Raw genomic sequence first — 22,974 nt, 5'->3', positions numbered from 1 at the left:
CTGCTGGATCTCTCAGCGGCCTTTGATACAATCGACCATAACATCCTTCTGGACCGTCTAGAGGGGCTGGGAGCTGGGGGCACTGTTATACAGTGGTTTCGCTCCTTCCTCCTGGGCCGTGTTCAGAAAGTGGTGGTGGGGGATGAGTGTTCAGACCCCTGGGCCCTCACTTGTGGGGTGCCTCAGGGTTCCGTCCTCTCCCCCATGCTTTTTAACATCTATATGAAGCCGCTGGGAGAGATCATCAGGGGGTTTGGACTGGGTGTCCATCAATATGCAGATGATACCCAACTCTACCTCTCTTTTAAATCAGAACCAGTGAAGGCAGTGAAGGTCCTGTGTGAGTGCCTGGAGGCGGTTGGAGGATGGATGGCGGCTAATGGATTGAAGTTGAATCCTGACAAGACAGAAGTACTGTTTTTGGGAGACAGGGGGCGGGCTCGTGTGGAGGACTCCCTGGTCCTGAATAGGGTAACTGTGCCCCTGAAGGACCAGGTGCGCAGCCTGGGAGTCATTTTGGACTCACAGCTGTCCATGGAGGCACAGGTCAATTCTGTATCCAGGGCAGCTGTCTACCAACTCCACCTGGTACGCAGGCTGAGACCCTACCTGCCCGCGGACTGCCTCACCAGAGTGGTGCATGCTCTAGTTATCTCCTGCTTGGACTACTGCAATGCGCTCTACGTGGGGCTACCTTTGAAGGTGACTCGGAAACTACAACTAATCCAGAATGCGGCAGCTAGACTGGTGACTGGGGGCGGCCGCCGAGACCACATAACACCGGTCTTGAAAGACCTACATTGGCTTCCAGTACGTTTCTGAGCACAATTCAAAGTGCTGGTGTTGACCTTTAAAGCCCTAAACGGTCTCGGCCCAGTATACCTGAAGGAGCGTCTCCATCCCCATCATTCTGCCCAGACGCTGAGGTCCAGCGCCGAGGGCCTTCTGGCGGTTCCCTCATTGCGAGAAGCAAAGCTACAGGGAACCAGGCAGAGGGCCTTCTCGGTAGTGGCGCCCGCCCTGTGGAACGCCCTCCCATCAGATGTCAAAGCGATAAATAACTACCTGACATTCAGAAGACATCTTAAGGCAGCCCTGTTCAGGGAAGTTTTTAATCTGTGATATTTTACTGTATCTTTGGTTTTTATGGAAGCCGCCCAGAGTAGCTGGGGAAACCCAGCCAGATGGGTGGGGTACAAATAATAAATTATTATTATTATTATTATTATTATTATTATTATTATTATTATTATTCATCGCTAACTGCTGCCAAAGAGGAAAACTGCAAATTCTCGACATCCAATTGATGGTATACAGTTTGACTTTTCCAAGAAAGCCTGTAATAATCTCCTTGCTTGAAAAAAGCTCACAATTCCTGCCCTGTAGTTCTTTGTTCAACAAACTGAGCTTTTCAGAGACATCAAACAGGTAAAATATATCACATTTAACAGAGGTCTTATTTTCTTGCCTCTGAAAAATGTCACAACTGAGTCCCACAAAGCAACAAAACGGCAGCCAACAGACTTCTGTATGCAATAATAAGCATGTGAAGTCTTTGTCATTGTCCTCACAAAGCTGTCAAAACAGACACTCTGTCTTGCAAATATCTAACATAAGCATTGCTGTGTTATCTGGTAAACACAATTCATCAATTTGCAAAGCAAACTTCTGAACTTTTAACTACGAGACTACAGTCATACCTCGGGTTCAATCAGGTTGAGCGCGTTTGGGTTGCGCTCCGCGGCAACCCGAAAGTAACGGAGTGCGTTACTTCCGGGTTTCACCGCTCGCGCATGTGCAGACGCTCAAAATGACGTCATGCACGGAAGCGGCAAAATGCGACCTGTGCACGCGCAGATGTGCCATCACGTCTTACGTTCCATTCAGGATGCAAGCGGGGCTCCGGAACGGATCCCGTTAGCATCCCAAGGTACCACTGTAGCCGGTTTTCAACATCTGTCATTTTGTCAATATGCCTCGACACTGATGTATTGCTCAAAGGGATGGATTTGATTGCCCTATAGTGTGTGGCTGTCAATTTGAATATATCATAAGATGCAATTAAACCTTTTGTCATTTAAAACAGATTTCTGAACAAACATTTTCAAATTTATCTCGCGACACTCAAAAATATTCCAGTGGTTTATCCTACTTGTCTTTATGAGAAGTTTAAAAATGTTTCTGCAACTTACATGGACACATATTTTCATTGGAAAGTGTCATCATACATATCAAACGCATAGGTATTGTGTGGTCTTGTGGTGACAGAATAAATCCGTAGCCAAGATACTTGACTGATACAGATGAAGACTAATTTTACATATGTTTGCAACTACAAAATTGAGATCACTTCTCAGAAATAAAACAGCGTTAGAACATCTGAACAAAGACAAATGAAAAATTATGTCTGATACCAATAGATCTTTACAATGAGAAGCAACTGAACACAGCAACTGCGAAAGAAATGGTAAACACAGCAGCTAAAAATACCTGAAGATTACATGCAGTACTCTTGCATACATCAACATGCAGTACCTCCTTTCGCAGCAATACTTACACGAAGAAACAGCACCCCACACACTAACACTGTTGCAGCCACACACCTTGCCCATGACAAATGAGATGCGGGCAATATACTTACCTGGCAGGGGAGATACCATGATCACAAATGAGATGCGGGCAGCTTGGTGCTTGCAGTGGTGGAAGTGGGAGGGAGAAGGAAGCCGAAGGGACATTGCCGCAGATTCTGCGTGGCGATCCATCCACTGGGAAGCATGGTCACTTCTCTGTTCACTCTACTTCTCTGTTTTCTTTTATTGGTCACTTCTCTGTTTTCTGTTTTCTTCACTTCTCACTTCTCTATGTAGCCCCCTAGTCTCATGCTGTGCCCCCCCCCCATTTATGTGATTTTCACCTGTGGCCCCCTTGGAATATTCTGGGGGCCCCCAGGAGGCCATTTGGCCCCCAGTTGAGAAACACTGATGTAGCCTTTTCTCTAAATGTTAATCCAGTTGATTTGGTTTTCTCCAGGTTCTCAGCATTCAGGCTATTTGTATTCTGATCAGTATTGTAACCTTCTGTGAGCTAGCAGAAGAAGAGGGCTCTCATTATGCTTTATGCCAACTTCCCTCAACCTTGGGCCCAGATGTTAGATGCTCAGTAGAGCATGAGGCTCTTAATCTCATGGTCATGGATGGGTTCATGTCCCAGGTTGGGCAAAACATTCCTGCATTGCAGGGGGTTGGACTAGATGGCCCTCATGGTCCCTTCTGACTCTACAGTTTTATGATTCTGTCCCTGACCATTGGTTATGGTGGCTGGGGATGATGGATGTTGTAGGCCAACAACTTCTGGGGACCAACAGTTGGGGAAGGCTACTGTATGCCATGGGGTTGCTCTCGCACACCTGCAGGTTGCATAAGCAGGAGGGATGGATTTTTAAAGAAACACCTTCCAGTCAGTCACAGAAGCTTAATTTTGCAATGGTTAACAGTAGCAGTACTGATATATAAATATTTTTAATGTGCTTAGCATTTTTAATTCTATATAGTTCTGTTTAGTTCTGTTTTCAATAGCTCCAGCAGTGTTCTGACTCATTCACAAACTTCTGAAATACAAGTTTCATCAGTGACACCAAATACTGCTACAGTTTTAGCAGGTATTGTTAAATAACATCCAGCACAGGCAATATGAGCACACATAAAACAAATATGCATTATTATGTTTAAGTATTATATATTATTAGCATTATATATTATTAGTACATGTTGAATGTAGTTTTCTTTAACTTGGGAAATTATATGTGAAAATTTCCTGGAAGAATTAATTGCTACAAAGGAGTTTGACCTCTTGCTGACCAGTTGCAGAGCGGTATCATCTTGGGCATTTAATTCCAAGTTCCAACAAAGTAAATTATGCTAAATTTTGTTAAAGCACTTGGACTAGATGATATTGCTGATTTTGTGAAAGGGTTGCTTGTGAGTTCAGAATTAAGCCCATTATAGATGTAATGTTCTGAATCTCTTAAATCATGGTTAAGAGATCAGGAGTGGGCTCATATGACACACACTTCCCTCCCTTCTGCTCCTCCACTGTAAGGCTAACTAAGGTTAGGACTTGTATTGGCACCAACCTTAAGCATAGTTTACATTTAAACAAGATATAGGGTGATACTCAGTGCTAGTCCTACTCATAGTAGACCCATTGAAGTGAATTGACATAACTAGCTTTTGATTAGGACTTAGTTGAATACAGGTGAAACTCGAAAAATTTGAATATCGTGGAAAAGTTCATTTATTTCAATAATTCAACTTAAAAGGTGAAACTAATATATGAGATATATATGAGATAGACTCATGACATGCAAAGCGAGATATGTCAAGCCTTTATTTGTTATAATTGTGATGATCATGGCGTACAGCTGATGAAAACCCCAAATTAACAATCTCAGAAAATTAGAATATTAAATGAAATCAGCAAAACAAGGACTGCAAATAGAGCAATATTGGACCTCTGAGAAGTAGAAGCATGCATATGTACTCAGTACTTGGTTGGGCCCCTTTTGCATCAATTACTGCCTCAATGCGGCGTGGCATGGATGCTATCAGCCTGTGGCACTTCTAATTTTTCAAGTTTCACCTGTACAACTCATACTGATCAATTCTCTAGTTAAGAAAAAGCCCTCAGTCCTATCCATGGTTAAATCTAGTTTGACATAAACTTAACTATGAGGAAGAGTAAGATGCAGGGATTGAATGTACCATCCTGCTCTGATCTATGAAATTCTAAGTGTTACATCTCTCCTGGTTCTTACAGGGTGACTCACTAACATTTTACACTGTTGTTCTGTTACCCTTTCATCTTTTGGAATGCTATACAGGCATTTCCCTACTTGCGTGTGAAGAGCATGTGTTCTCCCGCTGACACACATACCAAAAGGGGGTGGGGCAGGAGTGGAACGGGGGAATCCTCACTCATGCACATCCTGGTGACATGTCCAGCAGCTCAAACCGGAACCCCCACATAAGTGGCGATTCTTCTGTACCCTTCAAAGAGATTCTCATTTTAGCAGTGTTTGGTATTTTGAAGATCTTGCAAAGATAAATACATACAATGATATGTATCAATACAAAAACAAAGTATCTTGACTTATTTAGTTGTTTAATCAGACATTATAATGTAACAGAAATGTTTCTACACTGCACTTCATCGTTTTTATGCTGAAATTAACTACATTGACTTATTAAAACAGTAAAACAAAAAATTCAAACAAATCTCTTCATATTATGTGTAATCTTCACAAAATAAACAAGAACAAGGTGATTGGTCTGTGCACCAGCTTTATATTACCAGTCATATTAGGTTTTACACAAATGAGCTAAGAACAATGGATCAACATTGCTAACACTTCTTGCTTCCTTCTAACTGGTTTTGTTTTGTTTTTATAGTGGATGATGTTGGGGAAAAGCTCGACCATATTGGAAACACACCATTAAAAATCAACAGTGAGGTTTCACATGAAAACGTATCTAAAGATGATGGTTTTGGTTCTGAAGTTATTAAAGTTTACATATTTAAAGCTGAAGCTGAGGATGATGTGGAAATAGGTATGTATCCCAGCTTCTGTTATTGCTAGTTTCTAGTGTTTTCAAAAATTATTATTATTTATTAATTTTATATACCACTCTTCATCCAAAGATCACAAGGAGGTTTACAAAATAACAGTCCAAAATGAAAACACAAAATACCTATCATCATCATAATAAGAACAACAAAAATCAATAACTCCTGTGTACAAGCACATGTAAAGGGCCATAGATTGTTTAATCAACCAAAGGCCTGATTATAGAAGAACGTTTTTGCCTGGTGCCTAAAAATATGTAGTGAAGTAACCAGGCAAGCCTCTCTGGGAAGAGCAGTAATCTAGACCAGGCATAGGCAAACTCGGCCCTCCAGATGTTTTGGGACTACAATTCCCATCATTCCTAGCTAACAGGACCAGTGTTCAGGGATGATGGGAATTGTAGTCCCAAAAAATCTGGAGGGCCGAGTTTGCCTATGCCTGATCTAAACCCTATCAAGAGCAGGCCACCTCCCATCCATGTGGACTAGGGCACCGCCAACAAACCGTGCCTCAGTCTTACCTGGATGGAGCTTCAGTTTGTTGGCTCTCATCCAGTTCATTCCTGAGGCAAGACAACATTCCAGCACATCCGTTTCCATACCTGAAGGTGTAAAGAAGAAGTAGAGCCGTGTGTCTTCAGCATATTGCTGACAACGTATTCCAAAACTGGATGACCCCACTCAGCGGTTTCATGTAGATGTTAAACAGCATGAGGGATAAAATCGAACCCTGAGGAACCCCACATTGAAGGCTTCACAGCTCTCCCCAAGCATCACCCTCTGGAAATGACCATCCAAGTAGGCCTGGGACCACCACAAAGCAGGGCCGCCCATCTGTCCTGCACACACCCAGACCAATGAGGACAAGTGACTGGAATTTTATTTCTTTATTAGCAAAGCACTCAGTTACATCAGCTCCTAAGGTGCAAGGATATGCACACTATTCCACAAAAACTAGCTGGCTAGGCAATCTACCTCTCCGGCCGGTTCTCTGTCTTGGACAATTTGAGCAACGGTATAGCCACTCCCCTTCCTGCTTTCTTAAACTTACTAGTCTGATGCTGTGCCTGCAAGTACCCAATGGCTTCTCCTGACTGGCAGCTCCAGCTGCTCCCATTGCTTTAAGTCTCTCCATAAGTGTGGAGACAGTAGATTGGGGGACAGAGGGGATTCCAAAGGCACAACTGTCTCTGGACCCGTCACAGGCTCTTCAGCTTCTGATACTTCCTCCAGCTCTTTCCCCACCTCCTTTCACTTGGTCTCTGGCCACCTCTAGCTCCACTCCAGCAGCTGCCCCATGGGTGGCACAGAACCCCCACAAATCACTGGCCTCTTCACCTGGATTTTCAACCTCACCTGACTCCTCTGCCCACACATTCCCCCAACTCTCATGCTCCTGCCTGTCCATGACACCAACTCAAGATAGCTGCTCCAGAAGGATACCATGGTTGATGGTATTGAAAAAGGTCAAGGAGAATGAACAGTGACACATTTCTTCCATCTCTCTCCTGACAGAGGTCATCATACAGGGTGACCAAAGCTGTTTCTGTGGCAAAACTGGGCCTAAGCCCCAATTGAAATGGATCTAGAAAATCAGTTTCCTCCAAGAGTACCTGGATCTGCTCTGCAAACACCCACTCAAAGAAGGGGATGTTGGCAACTGGCTGGTAATTACTTAGATTTTGCGAATCCAGAGCGGGTTTCTTGAGGAGTGGTTCAAGCAGGCAGGGACCATCCACTCTCGCAAGGAGGCATTAGTCACCTTCCTGGCACAGCCAAATGTCCCTTCTCTGCTAGTTTCTATCAGCCAAGAGAGGCAAGGATCCAGAGCATAAGTCATCACCCTGACTGATCCAAGCATGCTGTCGACGTCCTCAAACCTTACAACTGAAACTCATGCAACACAACAAGACTAGACAGTGCTCTGGACACCCCTTGAGATTCATCTGCTGTAACAGCAGAGTCAAAGTCCCATCAGATCAAAGCAACTTTATCCTCAAAATGCTTTGCAAACAAGTCACTGTGAGCTACCATTAGTTCTGCTTGCTCCTTTGGGCCAGACTATTGAAGGCCCCGCACTGCCTGGAAAAGCTCTGCCAGATGGCACAATGAGGATGTAAGGGAGGCAGCAAAGTATGCCTTCTTTGTTGTCTTCACTACCACTAAGTAGGCTTGATGATGAGCCCTCCCCAGTGTTTGATTGCATTCGTTTGGCGTTTTCCTCCACTTGTATTTAAGCCGTCTCCCAGCTTGGGCTCATTGCCCTGAGCTCTGGAGTATACCGGGGAACCAAATGGGGTCCATGAAGTGGGAGAGCGTGCTCAGAGGCGATCAAGTCAATAGCCTGAGCCATTTGGATATTCCACAAGTCAGCGAGGGCTTCGACAGGAGTCATATCAGCATGGAAACCCAAGGCTGTCTGGAAGTCAATTGGATCCATCAGTCTCCAAAGGTAGACTGTCCTCATAGGGCCCTTGCCTCTGCAGAGGGGGAAAAGGTGCTGAAAGCCTAAATCTCAACTGGACGTGATCTGACCATGACAAGGGACTGATGTCAGTATCCCCCACTCTTAGATCACTCTGTTTTCTGAGGAAACAAGGTCTAGAGTATGGCATTCCACATGCATTGGGCTGATAACATGTTGTGACAGCCCCATGGTCATCATGACAGCCATGAAGTCCTGAGCCACCCCAGAGTCCATTGCCTTGGCATGGATGTTGAAGTCTCCCCAAACCAGCAATCTGGGGGTCCTCAACACTGCTTTTGAGACCAGCTGTGTCAGGGAAACTGCTGGGCAGCAAGGTGTTGTGCTAAACCAGCAGAATCCCTAATCTGTCCTGATTACCCAATGCCAGGAACAACCACTATTGTTCCCCACGCAACTGGACAGAGAGCCAGGAGAGAGAGAGAATTTCTGTAGACCACAGCAATTCCCGCTTCCTGATCCTCAAGTCTGCCCTGACACTGCATTGAGTACCCAGGTGGGCACAGCTGGGTGCAGCCAACTTCGTCCTGCTCACCCACTCAGGTCTCAGTGATACAGACCAGACTCGCCTGCTCATTCATAATCAGATCATGCATAAGGCAGATCTTATTCAGAGCCAACCTGGCATTCAACAGCAGCAGCCGCAGATTTGAGAGCTGTCTGATAAGAAAACCACAATTTCCCCAGTTTGGAGGAGGGGTTGGCATATGGCACAATTACTAACTGCCTGTGTCATGTGCCCCTTCCCCGGCCTGTGCCACCTCCTACACCATACCTCCCCCTGTCCAGAACTACTATGATTGGGGGGGAGGCCCTTGCTCTCCCCAAGTCCCCTCTTCACAGACATGTATTTCTCTTCCTCCTTCCCACACATTAACAGCAACAAAAAAGCCAAGCAAAACAAATAAAAAAAAGTCAAGCATAGAAATAAAAAAAACATTTTAAAACACTTACAAACACTTAGGGCAAGGCCGCCCCCCCCCCAAAGGCAATGCTGAGGGGGTGGCCCTTGCCCTTGCCCTCCACTGAAGTGGATCCCACCAGGGCTGCTGTCTACATTGTGTAAAATGAATACTTCCTTGAAATGGTCTCCTGTTAAACCTCTTGTATTGTTTTTCATAAGACAATCAAAAACAATTAAATAACATAGCAATACTATGAAAGCTGTGCCCGTAGATTCCAGATAGCTTCAGTCAAGCTCTGCTTCTTCCTCAGTTATCTCACTCCACTTTCAGAACTAACTTCTCTCCCCACGCCCTTGTAAAGGCTCTTCTAAGTTAGTTCATGCCTGCCATATGCCCAGGCCATGGCAATTTGTCATGCTACTTACAAATTATAATGCTGTCCCATCAAGCTATCTTTTCCCCTAGTGACTTTTGTTGTCGTCTTATTTCCCCAAGCACACAGGAGAGAAATGAAACATCTTGCTGTTTCTTTTAAAATGTTATTAAATGAAAATTAATTATTCTCTTCAAGGTGGAACAGAAATTGTAACAGAGAGTGACTTTCATAATGGGCATTCTGTAGCTGGAGTTCTAGAGCAAGGAGGTGTTGGCAGAGTACAGCGAGAGAAGATGCTTTATATGGCTGTTAAGGATTCCTCTCAGGAGGATGAAGATATTAGTAAGAATTTTATTTTTGTGTTGCTAAGAGAGTAATCTTGTCATTTTTCTCTTCCCCCTACAATTACTATGAAAGTAAATTGATTTTATCCATATATTGATAACTGATCATTTTATACTTCAAACGAGGATAGAGATCCTAACACATCCAATCTCCTCAAGCTATGTGCAAAGCCCATATGGAGAGGTCATAGCAAACCTAGTCATGAGTGTCCTATTGTTTGCACTATATTGCCACATCACAGACTTGTGATCCAGTATGTAGATGGACAGTTGCCTAGCTGCTATTGGTAGCACACTTATATCTCTGCAGTGTGTATTATTTATTTTATGTTTAAGTGAATTTCAGTAATGTTACGGCAGCTGGCATTTACGTGGGGATGCTGACAATCCCAGAGGCATTTTGTGAATGTCTGAAAATAACTAGATATTTCTCTGTTTGTTAGACTTACGCCCATGAATGTAGATCATCAAAGTAGGTGATTGTCAACATTCACTTTTTCTTATTTATTTATGCCTTTTGGACGTTCTGAAGTGATTTTATGAACTACAGCACTGTCAGGTTTAATGTCAACACGTTACCGTAACATAAAAATAAGACATCCTATACATAGAGCACATATACATAAGCCCTTCATTAATTAATTTTACATTTTTTATTCATAGATTAGCAGTGAAATTCTGTACATGTCTACTCAAAAGACAATGTCTCATTGAGTTCAACAGGGTTTACTCCAAGGTAAGCAGGTAAACACTATTTTAAGGAATAAGCCCCATGGAAGACAGTGAGACTTACATCAGAGTAAACACACACAGGATTGTACTCGTGATACATAAATGCCAATAATTTCTCACTTGCAAATTTGTAATTTTTCTACAATGTGGTACAATTTTATTAGTGGGCAGAGCAATCCAAGGTGGGGTGTAGAGTGAAGTGGCAGACAATCTACCTCTTCATGCTGTCCAGGGTGGGAAGTTGAAAAGGAGTAGGTTGTCTGAGAAACAAACCTTGCAGATCTGTGGGTTTTTATTACCCCCCCCCCACCACCAATTAAAGCCAATGAAGGAATCATTTCACCATTTTCAGCCTGGAATAGTTCATGGGCCTGCTCTTAGGGGCTTTTGAGGCACCCCTGCCCCTTCCAAATGCCTCCAGCCAGAACTACAGGTCAGGATTACACTGCATTTTTATTCAGTATTCAAAATTTGTTTATACCGTTGTACATCTTAATAATATAAAGAAACATCACCAAACCCACTCTTTTGTTAGTGTTTGCTTTTTTAAACAAATCTGTACTTTTTAAAAACAACAAATTAATGTCTAAGCCATGCACAGATGCATGTTTTGTTCCTGGTTGAAATTTACTACAGAGACAATGCTTCTAAGTTACTCATGTTCATTAATTTTAATAGGTCTACACCCAAGTATGACTTAGTTGGTTAGTATTCATAGGCAAGCCACTCATTTCCTCAATCTGCAAAATTGAAAAAATGATATTACATAGCTGGTGTAAAGATTACTTGGTTACGTATGTGAAGTTATTTGATCACTCCAAATGCTATAGAAATAGGTGTTGTTGTTACATTCTTAGAACTCTATGATGCGGCTATATTATGTTGTGAATAAATTCAAAAGACGACCATATTTAGGTCAATCTTGTGTGCTGAGGAACCATGTTAAACTTGTCACAGCTAATAAATAGCTTTGCAATGCAATTCTAAGCATTTTCATTTAGAAGTAGGTGTAGCCCTTGCCTCACCAACCTCCGAACTGCAGCTTTCTCATGGTATGCACATTGATGCCACTGATGGGAGGCCAGGTGTGGCTGCGCCTCTCCCCGCTGGCTGCTTCTGTTGAGAAGCAACCCCAACCAAGTTAAGTGGGCTTCTTTCCTGGTAGATATGCATGGGTTTGCAGTCTTAGTCATGGGGGTAAACCTTTCAAGACAATTTCATGAATCTGGCATTCAGATTTTGGGTTTTCACACATAGATTGATGTACTCTGGTAGTAGATAACTGTACTGAGTCAAATATGGATTAATTGAGCAAAGATGAAAAGTTGCATGGATAGTGTCATTAATTCCCATACCCTTTAAAACTGAATATAGGTTGTGCTGAAATAGCTGATGAAGTCTACATGGAGGTTATTGTTGGTGAAGAAGAAGCAACATCACTTTCCGACGCACAGCTTGAAGACTCCTGTGTGAATAAAACTTTTGTTCCTGTTGCGTGGGCTGCTGCTTATGGTAGGATGCTAGATTATATCTTAATCTTAATGAGAGTCTCTTTTCCACTCTTGCTTAATTTGCAGTGTTCCCATAGAGTTAATTGCATTGACCAATCTCTTTCTGCCCAAATAATGTTTTGCTATTTTGTGGACATAAGAGAGCAATAAGACATGTTGTACCAAAGAGTATGAATTCATTTTAAAGCAGGGGTCAGCAAACTTGTTCAGCAGGGGGCTGGTCCACTGTCCCTCAGACCTTGTGGGGGGCCGGACTGTATTTTTTTTGGGGGGGGGAGAGAACGATTTTTGCCCGCCCACAAAGAGGCCTGAAGATGCTTCGCTTTACCTGTCCCAGTTGTCATCCCAATAGCTGCAGTTGGGCTTCTCCAGCCAGCCAGGCACCGTGGCGGGGTAGGAGGCTGTGTTGGCCAGCGAAGACAGAAGCAGCAGCCCCGGCTGAGGAGCCACAGACGGAGGTAGGGGAACTGGGACATCACAAGCTTTTACCCACCACCTGCTGCTGCTGCTGTTGCTGCTGCTTCCCAAGAGGCACCGCAGAGAAGAAGACAGCCGCCTGCCAACCCACAAGCGGCGGCCACGGCCACCGCAACAACCTGTCTGTACGCCATGGGAGGAATGAAGGAGGGAGGCAGGCAGCGATGAAGAAAGTGTGCGAGGAAGCGGCGCGGAAAAGGGGCGTGGAGAAGGAAGGGAGGGTGGACTGAGGGAGAGGGAGGAGGAGCAGGAGGGAAACGCAGAAGCAGTTGGCACCCGGCGTCACACGCCCCCTTCACAGCGCCACCCTGTTGAGGCGGGTGGGCAGGCGAGCCAACTCCCGACATTGATGACGCCTGGTGTGGGACAAGATTGCTCTGTCCTCGAGGATAAAAGCACTGCCGTGAGAGGGAGAGAGATGGAGAGGGAAAGAACATGTGCACTGGCAATCCACTCGGCAATTCCTGGACCGTTCATGGGCTGGATCTAGAAGGCAATTGGGCATGATCTGGCCCGCGGACCTTAGTTTGTCGACCCATGTTTTAAAGGCTCCAGAATGCTTTCCACCTTTTCCAGTTCATATATGGGTTGAAATAATACCTTCAAAATGATGTTTTGTAGTTTAATACTTACTGTTACTAAGGGAGGTGCAAAGTCTTGCTCAAAAAATGTGTTTTCAAGCACTTAGTTGTATATTCTGTTTATAATTACAGAAAGTTGCCAGCCCACCTACACTTGGACTCCAAGTACTCCTCCTCTGAGGCAACTCCTGTTCCACCTATTCTCCTTTCCTCGGAAATAGTTGATCTCACCTGATGAAATTAGAAAGGCATTTGAAACAAACCTGCAGAATAAAATAAAAATTATATTTCATTTAAAAGAACCTCTGCTGCTAGATGGCAAATTTAGCTGTTGTTGCAAGTGTGATCATATGCTATCTGACCAGTGTATAAAAGCAGATGTCTACAAATACCATCACCACAGTTGCCATGGTTATTGTAGAAGAAGCTATTATATTTTGCCCTTTTGTTCTTTTAACTGTCGGCATTTCCCATTTTAAGCAGACAACATACCGTATTTTTCGCACCATAGGGCGCACCGGACCATAGGGCGCACCCAGTTTTTAGGGGGGGGGGAATCAAGAAAAAAATCTCCCCCCCAGCCTCAAAGCGCAGCGTACAGGCTGCGCACAACCTCTCCCTGCCGGAGGGGTTGCGCGCGGCTATGGCACAAGCCAAGGCAGCGAGCAGGATGGATCCCGCTCGCTGTTTTGGCTTCCCCTTTAGCCCCGTGCAGCCTCTCCCTCCCGGGAGACGCTGCGTGGGGCTAAATAATCAATAGCCCCGTGCAGCCTCTCCTTGCCGGAGGGGTTGCGCGCAGCTATAGAGCAAGCCAAGGCAGTGAGCGGGATGGATCCTGCTTGCTGTTTTGGCTTCCCCTTTAGCCCCGTGCAGCTTCTCCCGGGAGACGCTGCGTGGGGCTAAAGAATCCATAGCCCCGTGCAGCCTCTCCTTGCCGGAGGGGTTGCGCACAGCTATGGAGCAAGCCAAGGCAGCGAGCGGGATGGATCCCGCTCGCTGTTTTGGCTTCCCCTTTAGCCTCGTGCAGCCTCTCCTTGCCGGGAGACGCTGCGCAGGGCTTTCCTGGCTTTCCTGGGAGGTGGGGGGATTCCCTCACCTCTCGCAAAAGCCCACAGAAGCCGCGCAACCCCTTTAAAGAGATCACGGCTTCTCCTGGCTTTTCTGGGAGGTGGGGGAATTCCCCCACCTCCCGCAAAACCGGCAGAAGCCGCACGCACTTTAAAAGGGCTGCACAGCTTCTTCTGGCTTTCCTGGGAGGTGGGGGGGATTCCCTCACCTCTCGTAAAAGCCCGCAGAAGCCGCGCAATCCCTTTAAAGAGATTGCGGCTTCTCCTGGCTTTTCTGGGAGGTGGGAGAAGGGACTGATGCAGCCAGTCAGTCCCTCCTCCCTCCTGTGGAAAAGCCCGCAAGAGCGCACGGAGCTTGTGTGCGGCTCTTGGGGGCTTTTCCCGCCTGCCTCCCCCCTGCATTCGCTCCATAGGACGCACACACATTTTCCCTTGCTTTTTAGGAGGGAAAAAGTGCGTCCTATGGTGCGAAAAATACGGTAGGCTGCTGCTGCTGTGTCTTCCATCCTGTCTCATAAGTGGCTGACCAAAAGCACACAGCATAATTTTTAAACTTCCTTTCTACTTCCCTTATTCCATTTAGTTCCTGCTTCCATATATACCCTTATCTGTTCCTTTTCACTGGTATAAAGGCAGGGCTGGCTCAGGATGCTTGGCCACTTGAGGCAAAACTTAAAATGATGCTCTGCTGCCACAGCTCCCCACTGCCACCACATCTGCAGCTGCTGCCACTGTCTGAGCCAGCTGGAGGTGGCCTGAGAGTAAAAGGAGGCTGGAGAGGGGTGGGCAGCGGCAGGCAGTGCATGATGGTGGGAATGGGTAGCATGTTGTGCTCAGTGGAGGTGGCCAACAAGTGCAGGAGGTGGCGAGCAGCACACTCCTTGGAGGCCAGATCTACCATCCTTCCCAGCTGTCTGCAACCTGCTGTTTGAGGTGATGGCCTTACTGTGCCTCTTGGACAGGCTGTCCCTGATCAAGTGTTATAGTGCAGGGTCGAGAGATGGTTGGCCAAATAATCTCTCTCTCTCTTTCTCTCTCTCTTTGTGTGTGTGTGTGTGTGTGTGTGTGTGTGTGTGTGTGTGTGTACACACACACACACACACACACACACACACACACATATATATGGGCAATAGCTCAATGGTAGAGCATATACATTGCTTTTAGAAGGTCTCTGGTTCAATCCACAGCATTTCCATTTAGTAAGGTTCTCAGGTAGATGCTGCTGAAAAAGACAATTGTCTAAAATCTTGGCAAGCTACTGTCATCAACAGAACTGGAATAAATGGACAAGAGGTCAGACTCAGTGTAGATCCAATCTCATTCATTCATATGAGGCTTGTTGTTGCTGAATGGTGTGACAGTACTGTTAATGCTGTGACCTCTGCTTATGTGGCAAATGTTATTTTTAAAAATAGTTTCACACAAACATTTAAAGGCTAACCTTTTCCCCTAGGAGATGATAGAAGACTTCCCCGGAGGTATGAAGACTGTCAAACACCAGGTGAGTAGATGAAGACTTGCTTATATGTCTAGTATTGCAAAGCAGTTCTTAACTACATTTAGGCTCCATCAGGAATTTACAGTGGTGCCCCGCAAGATGAATGCCTCGCAAGACGGAAAACCCGCTAGACGAAAGGGTTTTCCGTTTTGGAGGTGCTTCGCAAAACGAATTTCCTATGGGCTTGCTTCGCAAGACGAAAATGTCTTGTGAGTTCCTGCAGGGTTTTTTTCCTCCCCCCCCCCTTTTTCCCAAGCCGCTAAGCCGCTTATCAGCTGATCCGCTAAGCCGCTAAGCCGCTTAACAGCTGATCCGCTAAGCCGCTAAGCCGCTTATCAGCTGATCCGCTAAGCCTCTTATCAGCTGATCCGCTAAGCCGCTAATCAGCTGATCTGCTAAGCCCGCTAAGCCGCTAATAGCGCTAATCCGCTAAGCCGCTAATGGGCTTGCTTCACAAGACGAAAAAACCGCAAGACGAAGAGACTCACGGAACGGATTCTTTTCGTCTTGCGAGGCAGCACTGTAATAAGAATCAGCGCATGAATGTTAGAATAGCAGATAAATTAAATGTAAAAGAAAGCAACATTACAGTATGATATTAATCAGTTATTTGGGTAGGGCTGTCCATAGCTGCAGCCGTTGTTACCACAGCTGTGACATTACCAAAATAAACCCTCTTCACCTCTGCTTCATTTGGGTGAAAGTCTCTATCAAGAATCTAAAGGAAGCAGGAAGGAATTTGGGAAGGGAAACTAAGTTGGAGCAGAGAGCTGTGTATGAGGTTCTTTGATGGGACAATTTTTGTTCCTTTCTCCCCTATCAGTTCTGGAACCAGTGAATCTTTCATTATAGGAGTGCTTTTGGACATGTTTACGTAAGCGTGTTTACTCAAAAATAAGTCCCACTGAGTTCATTGGGGGTTATTTCAAGTAATGTGCATATGGTTGCAGCCTGAATATACATAGACTCATATATGAGAATCATATTAGCTGACAGCATTTATTTATTTATTTGATTGATTAACTCAAAATATTTTCCCTGCTCTTCAGCTGACTCCAGAATGGCTTATGTAAGATGAATAGAAACAAAAGCAAATAATTGCTTTCTATGTGTTATATTAAACAATGTATGTAGCTATTTCCGGCGAGTGCTTCTAGCATCTTATTACGAAGCAGAATCTCATTGTCTCACTCTCAGTGCAAACACAATTGCAGCGGCTGGTTCTTTCGCTAAACAGCTTCAGTTTTCAAAATAAGCTCCTACAAGGAAGCTACTTGCAACATTGTGATGCGTATCTGGTCTTTCATATCAGGACCCAACTTGGATGCAAGATTAGAAAGCAAAAATGGTAATGCAACACAATACCTGCAAATCTGTGATAGCATTAGCACAAACAGACTTCTTAAACAGAAAGCCAAAAAAAGGAGGAGAGGGGAAGCAAGGCAGTGGCAAACAGGTAAAATTACTTTCTTGGCTAGAATTTACCTACTTACCTGTAGCTTTTAACATTATTAAATTAGAATAAAAAAGAGTAGTTATTGCCACATTCTTACATCATTAGGAGGGTGGTTTGTTTAAAGAGAAAACTACAATAAAATTTTGTCCAATTTTCTCTTATTTTATTATCTGCACTGTCAGAAGAGTATTTCCTGACTTATTTATACTGCAATTTCATGTAGTATTCATGTAGTAGCTAAGTTCTTGTTACATTAACATAGTAGGAGGGACATGGGTTGGAAATGGCAAAAAGATAATTTATAAGATATTGTTCTTTAGTGTGTTGCATTGTGGGTTTGTACACATAAAACAGCTAGCAGAAATTGTAATTTGAAATCTTTTACCAATCAGCAAGAGGAAAAGAATCCCCACCCAGGTTCATTTTGTTTGCAGAATTTATATAGAAATAAGACTACGATGTAGTCCTTGTGGTGCATTGTCACCTACACAGCAGTAGAGAATATTCTCATAATTCAGCCACTTACCATTTACAGTTTTCTGTCTGAAAACAAAAATAAAAAAGTATTGGGGAATAAAAATATCCAAAGAAAATGACTGAATTTTGCAATAGAGGTCCTTTTTTATTCCAGCCAGTGTGAAATACTGGAGTAAAAGTTTTCAAACAAAAACTATCCAGGAAAACTGATATAAGTACAGTACACATACCATGTGTGTGTGTTTCCAAACACCAGGGGGAATAAAATATCCCATATTTGGAAGCTTATTGTTCCTGCTAACCTAAAGTGTTGGGGTAAAACTGTCCCATGCCATTTTTCAAACAAAAACTGATTCATGGAAGCCTGACACCATATATGTTTTTGTTTTGGAACTACCCTGAGGTACATTGGAACTTGGCTTGGGATAGTAAATTGTCTCTCAAAGCAATCCATATATAATAGTTGCTTTCTGGTATTGGATGAGGAGTTGTTAGCCAAAATACCATTGACAAGTGTTTTGAACTTGTCACACTAGAAAGTTGCTAAGTTGATAAACTGAAAAGACTGTAAGAGGAAGGTCTGGCCTTGTATGCCTCTTCTTTGAGGCTGCATAACGATTTGCAGTGTTAGAGTAGAGATTTTGGAGAGAGTAAAAAGGAGGCATTCCAATAATGTGCTGAAACTGGATCCATAGAATCCATCCCCCTCCCACTGCACTGACATGTCCCCAGAATTGGGGGGAAACTATGCAAACCCTGTAGCTGGCATTGTTTATTTCCCTCCATTTGGAATACAGTGGAACCTTGGTTGTCGAACGCTTTGGAAGTCGAACATTTAGGCTTTTTAACACCGACAACCTGGAAGTGAATTCTTCTGTTTTCTAACGTGCCGTTAAGTCAAATGGCTTCCGAGGCTTGTTTCTCCATTTTTTCAATGGATTTTGCCGACCTCCCATTGCGTGCCGGTTGTCTAACATTTCGGAAGTCAAATGGTCTTCTAGAACGGATTACATTCGGCAACCAAGGTTCCACTGTAAATGGGAAGGTAACTTTTTAAAAGAAATAAAAAATGATAACAGGAAAAGAAAAATTTATAAAAGGCAAAATGCAGCCCTGCCCTCCTCCACACTTTTTGCCTTGCTGGCCTGAGCCTGGTGGGTCATAGGAAAAGTTGTTAATCTACCTTTAGTTCTCTCTCCACTCCCACTTTTGGATTGCTCTGCTCACTATTTTTTATGATATTGTGTTGTGTTTGACTGATGTCAGAATTATTCTTTTTCTTGTTACAATTTATTTCATGATATTTTATGTTTATTTAAAACAGCTGTTATAATAGGTCCTGATGGACAGCCCTTAACTGTCTACCCTTGTCATATATGTGGAAAAAAATTTAAATCCAGGGGATTCTTGAAAAGGCATATGAAAAACCACCCAGATCACATGATTAAGAAGAAGTACCAATGCACAGATTGTGATTTTACAACTAACAAGAAAGTAAGCTTTCATAATCATTTGGAAAGCCATAAGCTTATCAACAGAGTTGACAAAACGCACGAATTCACAGAGTACACCAGGCGATACAGTGAAGCAAGCCCACTGAGTTCAAATAAATTGATCTTAAGAGATAAGGAACCTAAATTGCACAAGTGCAAATATTGTGACTATGAGACTGCAGAGCAAGGACTGCTTAATAGACATCTGCTTGCGGTCCACAGCAAGAACTTCCCTCATGTTTGTGTTGAGTGTGGAAAAGGTTTCCGACATCCTTCTGAGCTCAAAAAGCATATGAGGACCCACACAGGGGAGAAGCCTTATCAGTGCCAGCATTGTGTCTTCCGTTGTGCTGATCAGTCCAATCTGAAGACACACATCAAAACCAAGCATGGTACTGACCTGCCCTTTAAGTGTGAACATTGTCCACAGACATTCACAGATGAGAAAGAACTCCAGCAGCACACAGAGTTGTTTCAAGGGCATAAGACTCATCTGTGCCCACATTGTGACCACAAGAGCACCAACTCGAGTGACCTGAAACGACATATAATATCTGTTCACACAAAGGACTTTCCTCACAAATGTGAGGTGTGTGAAAAAGGTTTCCACCGTCCATCAGAGCTCAAAAAGCACAGTGAAACACATAAAGGTAAAAAGATACATCAGTGTAGGCACTGTAACTTTAAGACTTCAGATCCTTTTGTACTTAGTGGACATATCCTCTCAGTTCACACTAAGGACCTGCCTTTCAAATGCAAAAGATGCAAGAAAGGATTTAGGCAACACACTGAACTGAAGAAGCATATGAAGACCCACAGTGGAAGAAAAGTCTACCAATGCCAATATTGTGAGTACAGCACTACAGATGCATCAGGCTTCAAGCGGCATGTCATATCAATACACACAAAAGACTATCCGCACAGGTGTGAGTACTGCAAAAAGGGATTCCGTAGACCATCAGAGAAAAAGCAGCATATAATGAGGCATCACAAAGAGGCCTTAATATAATATATGAGCTATAGAAGAAAGCAGTTTAGAAACTGTGACATCATAATTGGGGAACAAAATTCTCATGAACTGTTTCTCCTCTTTTCAAAGTTTGATATTAAATCATAACTTTACATTATGTGTATTATAAGTCTTTTAAATTATTAGGGTTTGACAGGGGATCTCATAGCTCTATGATAGTTGCTCATCAGAACCTAAAGAACACTGTAAAATGCAAAGAGATGAACGTTTGAAAAGATGTAGAAAGAGACTGAATGTATTCTGTTTCAAGTATTATACATAACTAAGCTAAAGAAAATATTTTAAGTCAATTATCTTAGCCCTTTACCAACAATGCAATTTAAATCCTTAATGAAAATCAGGGATGGAGTTCTTTAAAAATGTATGTTAAGGCAAATCTAACATGCATTTTTTGAACAGTGACACTATATAGAAGTCAGTACTTTGTCATTACATTTTTAAATTGTGCTGGGAAATAGTATTCAGGAATTAAGTCAAATTTTGAGATCTGTCTTTTTTCATTTTTAAAGCAAACACACATTTCATCAGGAAACATTGTTTCTGTTATTTATTTAAGTCCAATGAGCAATATTTAAATGTTTCCCCAGAACTGCTAGCCCATTTTATTGTAGGATGTGATGTTAAAAATACAACATTGTTTTTGAGCTCAAAAGGTATTGTTTGGTGCTAAGGTTAAAGATGTGTATGCATATAATTTCCCTTCTTACGTGAAAAATGCAGTCGAATGTTCAGTATGGCACATATAACAAAAAGTACCTTTTGACCAACATAATTATTATAAAATTATTGTTATTATTTTAAAAAAGGAAAACAAATAGATAGATGCGGCTGTTGGTGCTAAGGTTTCACACTTCTTCTTTTTTGCTTCCTTATTATATTCCCTAAAAAATAATAAACAAAATGAATATCAATACTGCAGTAGTTAGAAATACCTAGAGAATTTTATGGGGCAATGTTCCTGGCAAGGTAGGACTACTGTGGTGTTTTCGTGCTAATAAAAAATGTTTCAGTATAGAAATGAAAGTTGCAGCTTTTAATCAATTCATGTGAAACATATAACATATTATAAACATGCATTTTCAGTCTGTAATAAAGTTATATATGCAGTAGTTAACCAGGACATTATGCTACCGCTGGAGTTTGGAGGTGGATCTTCAGTTTACAGTGTATACATTTGAAATATGCATCCCTTTAAACAATGCTTTGTGTTAGCATGGTGCAAATCAAAATGGCGCTTAGTATAACAAGCTGGTCTAGGACAATTTAATAACTAAAAACTTCATAAATGTTATGCATATAATGTGTACTTTTAAAAAACTTTTAAGTTGCTTCATGTTTTTACACAGCTGTTCACATGATAAATTGTAACTTTACTTCATGCTACTATTTTATGGCTTTGTGTTTCAGAAAATATTCATACTTGGTTTTTCCATCAGATGAGAATCCATTCCTTGAGAACCAATTTCTTTTATATTTCTAAACTTCAGAAAGTTAAGTTTGGGAAACCTTAGAAAACTACTTGTGTTTTATGTGGCTGTAAAAAAATGATGTACACTCTGTAAAATAAGATTGTCACTGTTATGCAAGATTAGTATTACTCATTGTAATGAGCATACAATAAAATCCATCTCTTGCACTTCAGGCATGCATTGCTCACTCATCATTTATTTCATAATTTAATTGTTTGATAGCCTGGTCATTATTTTTGAGAACTTACTGTAAATTGCAATCACAGTAAGTAAAGAGGAGAAATAATAGTGTCTTTAATTTTTCTCAGTTAAATGCACAGAAATTTAACTTCCATTTAGAGAAAAAGGTTTGTAGAATGTTTTTTTTTTCCATTTAACTGGTCATGTGTGATTGCCTGGCATTTTTGTGTTCATATTCAGCTTTTCCTTCTTCTGTGTTCTATTCAGTGAACCAATATTAGTCATTTGCAGTAGTGCAATGAGAGTTGTAACAGTAACATTTAAAGTAGACAAAAAGTAAATGTAGTCTGGTTTGAAATTCATTTTAAGCTTCAGGAGATTTAGCATCTACTTACAGTGTGGGGCACGTATAGTACAGGACCTTAGTTTCCTATTCTGTGGTCCAATCCCCTAGCTGCATATGGGGTGAATGGTGGTGCTTTAATACTTCTGGGTGAGCAGGTAGCAGGGTGTGGTTGAGATGCTGCCCTAATTCCAGTGGTGGTGGGTGGGCAAGGGCACAGTTGTAGTGGTGGAGGCTGAACAACATTGGGGGTGGAGGCTTAGTTGCTTGGTCTCAATTACTTGTTCCAGCTCTTTCACTCCACCATAAGTTATTGGTAGAATATCTGCTGAGCCCCCTGGTCTGGTGCTGCTGTTGCTGAATGCCAGATCAGTCCATACTCATCCATGACTTGATTGTGGGTGAGCAGGTTGATCTGCCTTGCATTACCGAGACTTCGGTGAGAAGGCTGGGTGGGCCTGACTTTACCCAGCTGTGCCCACCTGGGTTTTCAGTACTGTACCAGGCTAGGCAAGGGGTTTGAGGCAGGTGTTGAGATAAACTTAGAGCAGGGCTTCCCAAACTTGGGTCTTCAGCTGTTTTTGGACTACAACTCCAATAATAAAAATAAAAATAAAAACAACAACTTTTATTTATATCCCACCCTCCCCGGCCAAAGTCGGGCTCATCATCAGATATATAACATTAGTATAAAATCAAACAATAATTAAATTACCTCCTAAAAACAGGTCAAAATCAAACTAAAGTCTAATTAGATGGCTTTCTGCAGGGGTGGGAACAATAAGTGCTCATTGGCCCAGCTGTTTACGCTGATCTTATATGGGCCTGTGAGAATGCTGGGAGGCCTCTTTCATATTAGTTCTTATACAAAAAGAAAAGAGTCAGGCTGAGCCCTGACCAAAGGCCTGGTGGAACAACTCTGTCT

At 42.8% G+C, this 22,974-nt stretch overlaps 1 protein-coding gene across 11 annotated transcripts in view; it reads left to right on the top strand.

Moving 5' to 3' along the window:
- Positions 1–21,698, top strand: part of LOC144326364 (zinc finger protein 711-like) — a 74,051-nt gene extending 52,353 nt beyond the window's left edge. For 5 of the 11 annotated variants that reach the window (XM_077922919.1, XM_077922916.1, XM_077922920.1 and 2 more), the window contains 6 exons: positions 5,448–5,606; positions 9,584–9,730; positions 11,839–11,976; positions 15,557–15,604; positions 16,914–17,057; positions 18,859–21,698. In XM_077922919.1, the coding sequence (XP_077779045.1) occupies positions 5,448–5,606; positions 9,584–9,730; positions 11,839–11,976; positions 15,557–15,604; positions 16,914–17,057; positions 18,859–20,036 (1,814 nt within the window). In that variant the 3' untranslated portion in view covers positions 20,037–21,698. The other 6 variants (XM_077922925.1, XM_077922923.1, XM_077922918.1 and 3 more) reach the window with 6 other exon arrangements.
- The last annotated feature ends 1,276 nt before the right edge of the window (positions 21,699–22,974 follow it).

The sequence above is a fragment of the Podarcis muralis genome, chromosome W, assembly GCF_964188315.1.
Source record: "Podarcis muralis chromosome W, rPodMur119.hap1.1, whole genome shotgun sequence".
Taxonomy (NCBI): Eukaryota; Metazoa; Chordata; class Lepidosauria; order Squamata; family Lacertidae; genus Podarcis; species Podarcis muralis.
This window is presented reverse-complemented; position numbering and strand designations above follow the sequence as displayed.